The following is a 15,685-nucleotide window of genomic DNA, read 5'->3' as shown; positions in this document are numbered from 1 at the left end:
TCCTTAGCTACTTAGTGAGATCCTTTGCAACTCAGTGAGACCCTGTTTCAAAATGAAGAGTTAAAAAAAAAAGGTTTATATTTTCCATATTATAAACCTAGGAAAATAGGAACTCAGCATGTATAACCATGATAAGTTTTCCTAATATCCGTAATGTTCTTAACCCAATGTTGAGTCCTATGGGAAATCCAGTTCTTAAATAATCCTAAGACACTGATACCAGCAGAAGGTCTTTCTCAGTTGGGTACATTCCATTTTCAGTTTTGATATAGCTACATGATTCAAGCACACAGTTCTGGGCTGGCCCAAGAACTACCAGGTTGCCTTAGTGAGCCTAGGCTGGTGGGAGGATAAGAAGAGCGCAACAGGGCTGGCTTCGCGGGTCCCAGGTTCCGCGCATCTTGTGGGTTATAGCCGGCCTGAGATGTTCAAGTTCAGCACTGCATATCAACAGGCTGGGTGCCCTGCGTTCTCATTTAAAATTGCTCAGAGGGCTTGAATTGAGAATTCACTGGGGGTCTCGGCAGCTTTTCATCTGCTCTGCAAAGAAACCCCATGTTTCCTCCTTTGAGGGAGATCATTGTTCTTTCTATTGGAGACCCTGACATCGAGTAAGACTTCACATACGGGCTTTTTTCCACTCTGAAGCTGAAAGCCTTTTTTTTTTATGGTTGTTGTTTTTTTTTTCACGGTACTGGGGATGGAACCCCTCAAAGCTACACCCCCAATCCTATTTTTTATTCTTTATCTTGAAACAGGGTCTCACTGAGTTGCAAAGGGCCTCACTAAGTAGCTGAGGCTGTCTGTGAACTGCGATTCTCCTGCCTCAGCCTCCCAAATGTTGGGATTACAAGCATGTGCCACCACACCTGGCTAACTAAAAGCCTTTTATGCTTAATAAATCTTACTTAGAAGTCAGATCTCACAAGTCTTACCTGTGCACACTAATTACCCCATTGGTGACTTTGGGCCATTTTAGCAGATAACACCTAGCAGACACCATTGTCTTCCCTTAGAAAGTACAGGCAGTGATTAGTTTTTATTTTAAACATTCCAGCCCAGGACACCAGGGACTGAAGTCTGTGGAATCTGACATGTGTGATCACTCTTAGCAGTTAATTCTTTTTGGATTCAGATTTGGGAGGGATTAGGGGTAGGCCAGGGCTTCAGCTAGCTTCACTGAAAAAAGTATGATTGGAACCCCAGATGCTCCCTGACCTGTACCCTGGTGCTGAAAGAATGGTATTGGGCTGAGGGTTGCAGCCCAGCCCTACAAAGCTGATGGGACTGAGTGTGGGGTATGTCGTGAGCCGTTCCTCGGGGTGGCTGTTGTGGTAACACCTTGGAAGTAGAAGTCCTTCATGTGGACAGAATGCCTTAGATGGAGCCCAGAGTGGATTTGCCCACAGTCACATCTGCTCTGCACTGAACGCTGTCACAGGGAAAATGGTTTCAGTGAGTTTTAGTTACTTTTAGCATCTTAACTATTCCACCTCCAAATTTCGGTTAAAAAAAAATGTGTTAGCGTAGCTGAGCATGGTGCTGTGCACCTGTAATCCTAGTAGACAGAAGGATCTCAGGTTTGAGGCCAGCCTCAGCAACTTCATGAGGCCCTCTGTAACTCAGTGAGACCCAGATTCAGAATAAAAAATAAGGTCAGGCACGGTGGCGCACGCTTGTAATCCCCGAGCTTGGGAGGCTGAGACAGGAGGATCACGCAGGTTCGAAGCCAGCCTCAGCTACTTAGTGAGGCTCTCAGCAACTTAGTGAGACCCTGTTTCCAAATAAAAGATAAAATAGGTCTGGGAGTATAGGTCAGAGGTAGAAAGCCTCTGGGTTCCGCCCCCAGTCCCACCAAAAAACAAAATAAAATAAAATAAAAATAGTGCTGCCAGTGTAGGTCACAGGAAGAATGTCTCTGGGCTCAATCCCCAGTACCACAAAAAAATAAGATTAAAAAAAAGTGTTAGTGTAGGCAATACTCATTGTGCCAGGTCCTCACCTTACGAATACTGGCCATGTTCTACATATGGGTGTGTGGATACATATCTGCGTTGTGCACACGGACCTTTTTGTCCTGTGACTTTGTTTCCCCTCTTCCTGTAGTCACATTTATAAAGTATCTTGATCCCAGTAAGGCTGGATAGGAGCGAGGGGCGGGCGCTGTAGAAATCCTCAGTGAGGGTCTACATTTCTCATGGATTATTACAGAGATGCCTGAAAGAACTCATGAATCCGTGGCGGGCGCACCACCCCGCCCTTGCACAGGTTTCTCCCTGGCCCCTGCCGAGGAGTAGCCCCCCCCCCCTGTGAGCAGGCGGTGAGCGTGGGAAGGGAGGTGGCTGAGCCTGTTGCTTTCCTCCACAGCTTGGTCATCCAGTGGAGGTTTGTGAACAGGGTCCAGAAGCAAATGAACGCCTTCCTGGAGGTGAGTGCTGCTGACCCGGTCTCCGCCCAGTGCCCGGATGCCCAGGGGAGGGAGGTGTGCAGAGCTAATGGAGCCAGCTGGGGGCACGCGGAGAAAAGCCAGCACCGCCGTGCTCACTCCACCCGCCTGTTTCCAAGACCACGGGCAGTGCCATCTTTATCTTTAACTATTTTTGCTCTACTTCTTTTTTTTTTTTTTTTTTTGAGGTACCTCCGAGCTACACCCCCAGTCCTATTTTTTTATTCTTTATTTTTAAAAAGGTCTCATTGCCAGGCATGGTGGTGCACGCTTGTAATCCCTGTGCTTGGAAGACTGAGACAGGAGGATCGCAAATGTTCGGAGCCAGCCTCAGCTACTTAGTGAGGCCCTCAGCAACTTTGTGAGACCCTGTTTCCAAATAAAATATAAAAAAATAGACCTAGGGTTATAGCCCAGAGTTAGAAAGCCCCTGGGTTCCACCCCCAGTACCACCCCCCAAAAAAATTAAAAAATAAAAGGGTCTCATTGAGTTGCAGAGGGCCTCACTAAGTAGCTGAGGCTGTCCGCAAACCGCGATTGTCCTGTCTCAGCCTCCCAAATGCTGGGATTACAAGCGTGCGCCACCACGCCCAGCTCACTTCTACTTTTTAATTTGTCCTATTTTTCAAGAAGACGTTGTCATGCTCAGTATAGAGCCACCATCTTCAAGTTCCAGGTGGCATCATGAGGAGGCTCCCTGCTTCTGCAGTGCTGGGTCTGAAGACTGTGAGCAGAGGGGGCATTTTTCTTCCAGGCTGGTCCTCCCTGGGCCGTTGCCTTCCCCTCCAGAGGCCCTGCCCTTCTTCATGGCCAGCTTAGAACTCCCCACTGATAAACGGGACAGAAGCAGGTGATGCTGGGGGTGTTCCTGGGCCCCTTTCAACAACCTCTAGCAGAGGGTGAGGGTATATGACTTTTAAAAGTATTCTACCCCAGCATTCAGGAGGTTGAGACCAGACGATCACAGTTCATTAACAGCCTCAGCTACTTAGTGAGGCCCTTTGCAACTCAGTGAGACCCTGTTTCAAAATAAAGAATAAAGTGTGTATTCATTTCGAGTCACCCCTCCATGCCAGTCTGGGAGCTGTATTTCTATTTTCTGTATTTCTTTCTTTCTAATAAACTTCTTTAAATCTTCAAAAAGAAAGAAAGAAAGAAAGAAAGAAAGAAAGAAAGAAAGAAAGAAAGAAAGAAAGAAAGAAAGAAAGAAAATAGGGCTGGGGGTAGAGCTCGGAGGTACAATGCCCCTGGGTTCCATCCCCAGTATTGCAAAAATAAATAAATAAATAAGGTTTTCACATTCGCCAAAAGTGAAATCCTTTTAAAAGCTGATGAGCTCTACTTATTTAAAAGATAACAGGAAAAAGCGCCAACTCCTCATTACTAATTTTCAGCCAACTGATAGGGAGTTCTCAGAAGCTCAGCCAGAGCTCCCTTGCCTCCACGTGGAGAAGAAAGCCCTTGCTGGGTAGAAATGCAAAAGCTCAGGGCCCCAGGGACAGGGAGGGGAGGATAGACTAGGTGAGGGTGTGGCTCATACTATTTCGATAAGAAACCCAGGGAAGCAGATTCCTGGGCCCATCCCAGCAGTCCTCAGCCTTTGGCCCAGCAATGGCTCCACTAGTTGGTGGCAGCCAGGGACTGGGAGCCTGGTGTGCTGAGCCTACAGTCCCTTTCACATGGGAGCCATCCCTCCTCTCTGGCTTCATTGATATCCTCAGCACCTTTTTTTTCAGTACTGGGGATTGAATCCAGGTGCATTCTACCTCTGAGCTATATCCCCAGCCCTGCTTTTTCTTTATTTTGAAACAGGGCCTCAGTAAGTTGCGGACGGCCTCACTAAGTAAAGGAGGCTGGCTGTGAACCTGTGATCCTCCTGTCTCGTCTTCCCAAGTACTGGGATTACAAGTGTGCACCACCACACCCGGCTTAGCACCTTATTTTTAACTGTGTCTCTTGCACATCTGCGTTGTGTACATTTTAGGACACAGTGATTCACAGCAGTGTATCATAAGTGGCTTTTGCACTCCACCTGCCTACAACAGCCCAAATGATCATAGGATTTCAAAAATTAAGCACCTGAACCTTCTATATTCTGTAATTTTTCAAAACCTGCATATTGTGACTCTACAATTCTTATTGAAACTATAGCTGCTTGGTACTGTTGTTGCCATAGGAATGATTAGTAAACAAAATGTATTTTACCCGGTTAACAAAATAACTTATTTTTTATTGTAAAATGTATCTTTATTGCCGGGTTTGGTGGCGCATGCTTGTAATCCCCCCCCTCCCCTGCTTGGTAGACAGAGACAGGAGAATCACGCAGGTTCAAAGCCAGCCACACTGGCTTAAAAGACCCTTGTTTCCAAAAAAAAAAAAAAGTATAAAATAGGTCTGGGAGTGTAGCCCGGAGGTAGAAGGGCTTCCAGAAACCCCAGTAGCACCCCCCCAAAAAAATATCTTTATCAAGATAAATTTATGGTGATTTTTTTCCTTTCAGGGATTCACAGAATTGCTTCCTATTGATTTGATTAAAATTTTTGATGAAAACGAGCTGGAGGTTTGTATTCTAAACATTATGTAAAGTAGACTTTTTAGAAGCATCTCTCATTTCTTTACAAATACTGTTTTAAAATGCTCTGTCCTATGATGCCCTACTGAATAAGTTTAGATGAATTCTCTTATGTGTCTCTTACGGGCCTTGTTTTCTGATCTGGGAGCAAGAAATAGCAAAAGTCATCAACCGTAGCTTCATTTCTCAAGAGAGGCTGGTAGTGGGATATGCCCACTGACATGAGTCAGGTACGTGGCGAGGAAACTGGTGGATCACGTTGAGCCAAGATTTGTAGTAACATGCCGTCTGCAAGACCAGGCTGGTCCAGAATCCCACCTGCCTCCCCTTCTCCTCCTCGGCCAGTAAATGGGGGCCTTGAAGTCGTTTGTATTGACTAAGGAAAACCGTCAAAGGCAACAAGGTAGTGGCAGAGGTGGTTTCATGATTGTCCATCCCAGCCCGTTGCCATTGATGGAGATGAGAGAGAGAAACTTGAAGACCAAAGGAATATCTCAGAGCCCTTTGTCATTGAGAGAAACAGGAGAAGCAAGGAAGGAAGGCTGTTATCTTCTCAGAAGCTAGTGATGCCACCCAGTCCCTATCCACGCCACATCAATGAAGCACAGCTACTCAGCTGGCTTGTTATTCTTGTAACTTGATATGGTGACTTTGAAATTAACAGCCTCGCAGAAATTCAGCCTGGAGCCTCCACTGAGGCAGAGAGAAGTGTGTGACCTCAGAGGTGTACCCAGCCAGGTCTGGACCCAGTCAGTCCTAGGAACCTGGGTCTCAGGCATCATGTGTGACCTCAGCGGTGTACCCAGCCAGGTCTGGACCCAGTCAGTCTTAGGAACCTGGTTCTCAGGTATCAGATATAGTTCTTTCTCAGTACTAATTTTGCAGAAATATATTAATTTGTCCACGGGAAACCTTTCCTGGAGAGTTGCATGATAAGAAAGCAAATCTTAGACGAAATAAGGGGGCTCATTTGTCCTCAGCTGAATGGATCGGTCAAGGGAAGACAAGTAATTGCTGTCATAAGTACGGATTTTCTAATGTGTAGGGAGGGTTTCAAGTATTCAGATAAATAACCTCTCAGAAAAACAGCCAGGGGAATATGCACATGCTAACAGACCTTAAGAAATCCACAAGGCCTGTGCTGGAGTTTGGGGGCCCGGGAAGATGGCTGATGTGGGTCTTTATTTCCTATATAAAGTGTCATGGTGCTGGGCGTTGTGGTGCACCCTTATAATTCCAGCATTTGGGAGGCTGAGAAAGGAGGATCGCGGTTCATGGACAGCCTCAGCTACTTAGTGAGGTCCTTTGCAACTCAGTGACGCCCTGTTTCAAAATAAAGAATTTAAAAAATGGGGATGTCGCTTGGAGGTAGAATGCCCCGGGGTTTGTCCCAGGTACCACAAAAAATAAATAAGTAAAAATAAAGTGTCATGGCCTCGTATAAGAGTCAGAACCGTCGCCCTCGTTACCTGTGTTCTCTCTGTGATCCACTGTGGCAGGGAAAGCTTGGAACACGTGTCCACATTCGTTACTATTCTTGGCTCTCCGGCTTCCTTGCTTTGCATGGTGATGGAGAGGCCATTTTTCAGGGCTATTATTCAGCTTTCCTGTTTACATCTGATAAATTTCCCTAATAGTTGCTGATGTGCGGCCTCGGCGACGTCGATGTGAATGACTGGAGACAGCACTCTATTTACAAGAACGGCTACTGCCCCAATCACCCCGTCATCCAGTGGTTCTGGAAGGTAACCCTGGGCTCCTGCCTCACTCCTCCTTTTTTAGGCTCCTCCCCTGAGCTGGGGCAGAGGGCTCTGCGGCACTCTGTCTGGCTTGACTTCAGGACTGATGCTGGAAACTGGGGTCTGGTGGTACTTGGGCTGTGGAGGGAGGGGAGAGGCCAGCTGAACCAGAAGCCCTTGTATAACTGCGCTGCCAGAGGCTTGAGTAAGGTTGGTCCTCACTCTCCTCCCCTAACCACCTGTTAGGGCAGATTTTATGTGAAAAGCCTGTTGGGTAAGATGATTTTGAAAAGGAGTTACTTGGCCTCCAGGGTGCTGAGTCTAGGCCTCTGAAGTGCAAATCAGAATGGAACCTTCTCTGGATATAAATATATTTTCTGTAGAAGCCAGTGTCTTGGCTTTATTCTTTTTAATTAATTCCAGCAGCCATTTTGATCTTTGTATCTGTCCATCAAAGATGCAAACTAACCCATGCATGGTGACGCATGCCTGTAATCCCAGTACAGGGGAAGCTGAGATAGGAATATCACAGGTTCAAGACTAGCTTCAACAATTTAGTAAGACCCTGTTTCAAAATTTAAAAAATAAAATAAAATAGGGCTGAGGGGTATAACTCAGAGGTAGAATGCTTCTAGGTTCAATCCCAGGTAACACACACACACACACACACACACACACACACACACACACAGCATGCAAGCTGAATTTGATTTACTGTGTGATGGACAGTGTTTGCATCATGTTCAGCTGAGGAAGTTAATAAGAATGGAGGGATGGGTTTGCTCAAGGGAAAGATGGTAAAATAATTTTAGAAAAAGCTAACTCCTCCCCCCCAAAAATGGCTGATTATATGCATACAAAAAAAGAAAGTCTCTAGCTTGCTTCAATTTCTAAATGTCTATTATTCCTATCGGAAGTGGCAGCAGAAGTGTGTGGAGAAGCAGAATCCTCAAATCCTAGACCTAATCCCGCTCAGCGATGATTCTGCGTATTTCTTGTAGCACTTCAAGCAGCATTCCCAGTGAAGCCAGTTCAGTGCCTATAATAACTCAGATATGTAAGGCACACAGATTGTGTTAGAAGCCTATTTTTACCTCTGTTTTCCTTCTTTTTATAAGGTGTCATCTTTAGGGAATTTGCAGTCTGGAATCCCGTCTCATCCCCTGGGTTCCCCTGGTGCAGGCACCGCCGGGTTATAATTGGTTTACAGGGAGTTGGCAGGCTTCGAACACAGAAACTCGAGCTGCCTGCCGTCCAAGAGTTTGCTTTTTATATCATTTATTTTGGCCCATTGGCAGAAGAAGAAAGAGACCTGGTGATCCCTCACCAAGATTAGAGAGGCCGGGATTGTGGTAGCCATTTAAAAAAAAAAATTACCGACTCAGTTTTCAGAGTCCTCTGTGGAGGTCTTTTTACATGGCCCTGTAAATAAGCTTCCATGTGCCTGCCTGCATTCCAGCAGCAGGTGCTGCATGTCACACGGGGACATAAGGACCTTCTGCCTCTGTTCACAGGCCGTGCTACTGATGGATGCCGAGAAGCGGATCCGGTTGCTGCAGTTCGTCACAGGGACATCCCGGGTACCCATGAATGGATTTGCCGAACTTTATGGTGAGCAGCACACATCAGCTTCAGGTCTCCTCTGATGAAGCGCTATCCCAGCATCTTCTGTGGCCCAGAACACTCTGCCCCGCCCCAGTCCTACCCAGTACCTGTGTGCTTGCATCGTATCATAGAGAACTCCTACCAGTACCTAACTCAGTGCTCCTGATCCAGGGACTGGAGCGACTATGGGGTCTGCTTTTTCTAGGTTGGCTTTTTGGTGTATCTTTAACAATAGATTTTCCAGAATTCTCCATGTGGTTCTGCGACCCCCATGTGATGCTCTAAAGGGTACCTCACCTCCATGGGCAGAACTCCTCGGAGCTTACTGTAGATTTTTTACAAATCATTCTTTCTGCTTTGCATATGAGACCTCACATTTGTTCGTTTCCCCAAACGTAGCTGTGCGTTTTCACTCTGCCAGGCCCAGGAGAGAAGCCACAGCCACCTGCGCTTGGCATGTGTGGCTGCGTCTGTCACAGCGGCACAGTTCTGTCCCAGGGTGTCCATGTCATGGGCTTGCATAGCCCTCATGCATCCGGACATTATAAACTGCATCCCAGCAAAGATGGCGTCGCGGGGCTCACTATAGCCTTGTCCACTTCCATACCCCTGCTCACATGTTTTTCTTTCTTTCCTGTCCAGGTTCCAATGGTCCTCAGCTGTTTACAATAGAGCAATGGGGCAGTCCTGAGAAACTGCCCAGAGCTCACACATGGTGAGTGACATTGTCCAGGTATCACCAACAGTATGTTAGAGCCTCAGCTGTGTCTGATGCTGGCCCAGAGGTATAGAACGCTCTTCTCGGCAGGGCGAGGGGCATGGGAGCCCATGCCCATGATCCTAGTACTCGGGAGGCTGAGATAAAAGGACCACGGATTCAAAGCCAGCCTCAGCGACTTAGTGAGACCCTGTTTCAAAAAATAAAGACTAAGATAGGGATGGGGTGTAGCCCAGAGGTAGAATACCCATATATCTCCTTCCTACAAATACATCTACGCCTCCTGCCCACAGAGAGCTAACAGTGTGAATTGACAGTGACGCAGATGAGAATATAAATTGTGCAGTAAATGCTTGTCAGATTCAAAACCGTGACTTGAGTGGACCCAGTGTGTTTCTACGTAAAAGGGCTAAAGCCTCCCTGTTGTTGGAAACTCGTCCAAACCTGTCTCTCTCTCTTGATTAGTCCAGGGGACAGAGACTTCATTGCCCACCATGTGTGGATGTGGCAGCTCAAAGCCTCTCAACAGAGTTGGGTTTTTACTTCCAGCTTAAGGTGGTTGGTTGTTCGGAACTTAGGAGAAAACATTCCCTGTAGAAGCCTCAGTGATACAAGACCTTCAGTGCCCATCAGTAACCCAGAATTCAGTAATGATGTGATTGTGGCCAGAGGAATGGAAGGCCTACAGGTGACCTTTAGCCGGGGTTGGTGAGATACGAGGTGCGAACCCACAGGGGGCCTCGTCAGCTGGAGGAAGGAGGCCTCGCCGTTGGTTGTTTTCGTGTAAGAGTCTTGCAGTCCCCGGAACAGGCGCAGACTTAGTTCCGCTGGTCTCCAGGCAGCGTGTAGCAGGCTCCTGTTGATCCAAACTTGCTGTTTCTTTCATCACTTTATCTGCGTGGGCTTTTCTCCTTTGCTCCTTAGGAAGCAGTAGAATAGGTGGACACGGTGAATGTCACACTATGCCTTCTGCCTCCCTTGCGGTCGGCCAGGCTCGCTGCAGGAGACATCCTCCTAATGTAGAAGGCGCCCGCTAGGAGAGAATTCACATGAAAGTGCATTTGCGAAAAACAAGCCGTGGAAGTTTTTTTATTTTCATGTCATTGCCTCTCTGAATAGAGTGAATATGGTCATTGCCTGCCGAGCCCTGGAAAGCAAGCCAACTCCAGCCCAAAACTGGTGAAAAGCCCGAATGGCCATTGTCCGTGGTTCTCAGCCTTTATTCTAGGGGAAAATGTTTTAGGAGTTCAGAGCTTTTATTCCCAACTGTATCAGACCCAGTATGGTCTTCTGGATTCTGACAGCCTTGGTTGGAAAGACAGCCAGCACAGAGCCAAGCCCCAGGACGGTGGTACTGATGCAGAACTCCCAGTCATGGCACCAATAAGGGTGGATGTTAGTAAGAACGAATGAATGGGCAAGTCCTCTTCTGTGTCAGGCACAATTTACTCTTGATGACAGCCTTACTGTCTGCCTTGACCAATTCCCAGGACTGTTAGGACGCTTGCCCAGGAACACACAGGTCACAGGTTCCCAGACCACAGGATGTGAACTCAGGTCTGCTGGAAGTAGAGTCTGCTCCCTTAACCGCTACACCAGATAACACTGCCTTTGTAGATGCCTCCTTCTGGCTTTTTCAAACCTGCACATTAGTGAGCTAGTTCTGTGTTCGGCCTAAGTCCCTCTGTGACCCTGGGGACAGATCTTTTACCGCTGGACTTTTCTTGGGTCTTGGGGCCCACTTGCTCCAGCCACAACTGGAACAGAGCATTGCCCAGTTGAGACCTGCACTCAGGGGTTCTCAAATCTTGTCTGTGCTCCAGAACCACCCAGGGAGCTTCAAAAACATACCTGCAATCCCACTTTGGAGGCTAGAGACAGGAGGGTCACAAGTTCAAGGTCAGCTTCAGCAACTTAGCCAGGTCCTATTACCCAAGATGGGGACTTAGTTGGTGGGCAATGGTATTTTTTTTAAAGGAAAAAGAATTTTTCAAAAATAGACTTAAAGCAGTCAGAGATCGCGTTCAGGAGGGGGAGCGTTCTGCGGGTTCCTTGCAGAGTGTGTTTCTGTTTGTTTCCCATAGAAATAAAGCCAACCAGCAGCTCCCCCTCCCCTTTGTCATCTCCCAGACTTGATGGCCACCGATGAGGGTGGCTCATGGCAAACTGTACACTTTGTAGAAGGCAGGAGAAAGAGCTTTTCATAGACATGGCTTCCAGCTTGAAAGCTGGAAGCACCACCACCCCTGGTGATTTATAGTAGGTGTGTGTGTGTGTGTGAACTCAGGGACATTCTACCTCTGAGCTACACCCCCATTTCTTTTTTTTTTCTTTTTGCGATACTGGGGATTGAAGCCAGGGGCATTCTACCTCTGAGCTACACCCCCAGCCCTATTTTTTTATTCTTTATTTTGAAACAGGGTCTCGCTGAGTTGTAAAGGACCTCACTAAGTAGCTGAGGCTGTCGGCAAACTATAGTCCTCCTGTCTCAGCCTCCCAAATGCTGGGATTACAAGTATGTGCCACCACACCTGGCTCCTTTTTTTTTTTTTTTTTTTGCAGGTGTGGGGATGGAACCCAGGGGTATTCAGCCTCTAAGCTACACCCCCCCCCCGACCTAGTTTTTATTCTTTAGTTGAAACAGGGATTCACTAAGTTGCGGAGGGCCTCACTAAGTAGCTGAGGCTGTCCACGAACCGTGATCCTCTGGTCTCAGCCTTCTCTGGTCTCAGCCTTCCAAATGCTGGGATTACAAGCATGCGCCACCATGCCCAGCTTTTTTTTTTTTTTAACAGTGAGTTTTGCTAGATTAATGAGAATCTCATTACTTGCTGAAGCTGTCCTCAAACCTACGATCCTCCTCTTTCAGCCTCCCAAGTACTAGATTCATAGGCACACACCACCACACCCAGCAAGAATAGGCCTCTTATAAAAGAAAAAACTTGTCACGGGTCCCTGAAAATAGGTCTTCAGACACCCGTGGGACTCGCAGGTCCAGGGCCGTGAGCTTCCAGCTTTCAAGCTGGAAGCCATGTCTATGAAAAGCTCTTTCTCCTGCCTTCTACAAAGTGTTCTGTCTTTACAACAAGTGAAATTGTGTGCTTAGCTCATTATCATGGGAGACTGAGACAGGAAGATCTCAGGTTTGAGACTAGCCTTAGCAACTTAGCGCTACCCTTTCTCAAAATAAAAAAGGCAGGATGTATCTCCATGGAAGAGTATCCTTGGGTTCATGCCCCAGGGCCACCAAAAAAAAAAATATATATATATATATATATTTTTACATATACACATATATGTAAAAAAAAAATTAAAAGCTTTTATTTGGACCTACCCTTTTAGCATCCCCAGGTTTCTGAGAACCGCCATTTGAAAAGTTCAGTGTCATTCTCTGTCTTTTAACATTTGCTGACTATTGAGAAATCTGAGTGGAGCTTAGTGGGACTTATTAAACATTTTAAGGGTTGTTAAGGCCTCCGTATGAAGAGTATTTGTTTCTTACTGCTGCTATTAAACATGAGAAGTCATTCAGCTCATACTTGGAATCACAGGCCAGCGCCTGGGAAGGTTAGCTTTAACTGCAGTGTGAGCCAGGCGTGGTGGTGCACACTTGTAATCCCAGCCTTGGGGAGGCTGAAATAGGAAGATTGCGGTTCGCAGCCAGCCTCAGCTACTTAGTGGCCCTTTCAACTCAGTGAGACCCTGTTTCAAAATAAAGAATAAAAACTAGGGCTGCAGGTGTGGCTTGGAGGTAGAATGCCCCTGGGTTCCATCCCCAGTACCACATACACACACCCACAAAAAGCAATGTAGACATTCTTAGTCGAGGCCATCAAGTATGGGCCTGGGCTTCAGAGGCAGCCTGAGCCTGGAGCTGGTCCCCACTCGCTGTGTGACTAGGGTAGGTTACCTGACTTCTCGGTGCCTCCTCTAGAAAACAGGGGTGAAGCATTTGTCTTCCTGATGGGTGATCACAGGACTCGGTGAGATAGCACAGGCGCAGTCCTGAACCAAGGCCGAATCCGCCTGCCCTTCCTCAGTGACCACGAGCAGGGGCACACGTGCGTGGCCGTCTTCAGGACACACGCGTATCAGCGGTCATCCCAGGCTCTGCTTCCGCAAGCTCTCCACAAACGATGAGAGGAGAGTATCAGCGCTCTCTCTACCAACCAGGCTCACGGTACATACGTCTGGCTGGACCCTCCCTGCGCCCCTGTGGGCAGTTTCCCCTTTTCACAGATGGACAGACAGACTTAGAAAGGCGGGGCGACTTGCCAGAGGCCCCGCGGCTGGCCAGGGACAGGGACAGAATTTGAACTGAGCCCCAGGTGCAGATGGATGTGATTGCCCGTGGGGACTATCCGTTGGAAGACCTCACCGCCGCCAGGGTGATTTTCAGCCCGCACCCCAGCCTGCTGCAGCCTCCTGAGATGCAGGGTGATTTGCAGCCCGCACCCCAGCCTGCTGCAGCCTCCTGAGATGCAGGGTGATTTGCAGCCCGCACCCCAGCCTGCTGCAGCCTCCTGAGATGCAGGGTGATTTGCAGCCCGCACCCCAGCCTGCTGCAGCCTCCTGAGATGCAGCTCTTCACTGCATGCATGGCTGGCTTAGGTGACTGGTCAGCAGAGGCCGCACCGCAGTGGTGTTCCGGAGCCCCGGGCAGCCTGAGCTCTGCCGCTAGACCCGTGGTCTTAGGAGTGGGACGCTGGCGCCCAGCCTCCGTCTCCCAGCTTCGGGCTCTGCATCTGCAGAATGGCGTTAACCCTACCTACTCTAGAAGCTTGTGATGAAAGCAAAGGAGTTCATGCAGAGGCCAGCACCCAGCTTGGGCCTCGTGGAGGATAAGTGGTAACAGGACGATAGGAGCGGTCTCTGCTCCCAGCACCTCCTCAAGCACGCATTCTCTGTGCCCCAAGGGTTTTGAAATCTTGGTGAGGGTATATGCCAGTCTGTCTCCCTCCCGCCAGGCTTCTCCTAGAATCCGCCCCTGGCCACAGCAAAAGTCTCATGGACTATTAGAAAAATGCCAGGCGTGGTGGCACATGCCTATAATCCCAGCACTTGGGAGGCTGAGACAGGAGGATCTCAACAATTTAGCGAGGCTCTTAGCAAATTAGCGAGACCCTGCATCCAAATTTAAAAAAAAATAGTGAGATGGGGCTGGGGGTAATGTTCAGAGGTAAAATCTCCAGCAACACACACGAACACACAACTCTCTTTTTCTCACCTCTATAGATTCCATAGCCCATTTCGCATAAATTATTTCATTGCTAGAATTTATTTTTTGGTACTTAAAATTGGGATCAAGCCGGGCATGGTGGCACACGCTTGTAATCCCAGCATTAGGGAGGCTGAGACAGGAGGATCCCAGTTTGCAGACAGCCTCAGCTACTTAGTGAGGCCCTTTGCAACTCAGTGAGACCTTGCTTCAAAATAAAGAATAAAAAATAGGGCGCTGAGCATGGTGACACACGCTTGTAATCCCCGCGCTTGGGAAGCAGAGACAGGAGGATCGCGCAGGTTCGAAGCCAGCCGCGCGCGCTGGCTTAGGAGACCCTGTTTCCAAATAAAAATGTAAAAATAGGTCTGGGAGTGTAGCTCAGAGGTAGAAGGGCTTCCAGGACCCCAGTACCACCAAAAAAAAAAAAAAGGGCGGGGGCTGCAGGTGTAGCTCAGAGGTAGAATTCCCCTGGGTTCCATCCCCAATACCGCCAAAAAAAGACAAACTGGGATATCAAGACCTTTTCGTTCTTTGTACAAATAGCAAATGCCCCGTTAAACAAATCTAGGAAGTGCTGTTGAGACTCAAGTGCAAACTTTTACACCAGGCTTTTGTTCCTTTTACAGCTTTAATCGCCTTGACTTACCTCCATATGAAACCTTTGATGATTTGCGAGAGAAGCTTCTCATGGCGGTGGAAAACGCGCAAGGATTCGAGGGGGTGGATTAAGGCCTCCGGCCGCGGGGCTGCTCATCGGCAAGTCCCACTTGCGCTTTTACGTTGGCCTACCAGACTTTTGCAGAGCCGGGGCAGAGAGCCGCTGCGGCGCGCTCCCAGAGCCAGGCCTGCACCCAGGCCGTGCCCAAGCTCAGACACGGGGACCCAGACCCAGCACGAGCTCCCGCCTCTTCCACCACAAACCCTCAACTGGTTGATGTGTATACTAATTACATTTCAGGAGGACTTGTTCTATTTATGTTATGCCTCTGCAGGCAAAGCCCTTAATAAATATTTTGCATACTTTCTAATGACAATGAATGGAATTAATCACTCTGCAGTATAGTATTACAACTCATGTTTACTTTTTAAAATGATTTAGACCGATTTTCAGATTTTATTTCATTATAATTAAAGATGTCTCATGTACTCGGAAAAGCGAGCATTTTTTTTTTTGTATTTGAATTTCATACCAGGCTTAATGTTAATGAATTTTTATTTTTGAAGTACTTGGATTCCCTCACCCTGTACTTTATTAAAATCGGAAGACTAATTTTTGTCCAGAAGCCTTCTACAGACAAGTACTTTTGAGAGAATTTCAAATATAACAATAGACAGTAATGATTTTTCCATACTCGGAATGAAAATAAACTGGATAATACTCTTT

The 15,685-nt window shown here is 47.6% G+C and overlaps 1 protein-coding gene across 4 annotated transcripts in view; it reads left to right on the top strand.

Moving 5' to 3' along the window:
- Window positions 1–15,030, top strand: part of NEDD4L (NEDD4 like E3 ubiquitin protein ligase) — a gene marked incomplete at both ends in the record, with an annotated part of 377,821 nt that extends 362,791 nt beyond the window's left edge. For all 4 annotated transcript variants that reach the window (XM_080714805.1, XM_080714804.1, XM_080714803.1 and 1 more), the window contains 6 exons: window positions 2,368–2,428; window positions 4,947–5,006; window positions 6,656–6,763; window positions 8,272–8,368; window positions 9,005–9,077; window positions 14,928–15,030. In XM_080714805.1, coding sequence (XP_080570931.1) covers window positions 2,368–2,428; window positions 4,947–5,006; window positions 6,656–6,763; window positions 8,272–8,368; window positions 9,005–9,077; window positions 14,928–15,030 — 502 coding nt within the window. The remainder of the gene's footprint in view (window positions 1–2,367; window positions 2,429–4,946; window positions 5,007–6,655; window positions 6,764–8,271; window positions 8,369–9,004; window positions 9,078–14,927) is intronic.
- Window positions 15,031–15,685: the final 655 nt, after the last annotated feature.

This window comes from Muscardinus avellanarius (genome assembly GCF_963383645.1).
Source record: "Muscardinus avellanarius genome assembly, chromosome: 17".
Lineage (NCBI taxonomy): Eukaryota > Metazoa > Chordata > Mammalia > Rodentia > Gliridae > Muscardinus > Muscardinus avellanarius.
This window is presented reverse-complemented; position numbering and strand designations above follow the sequence as displayed.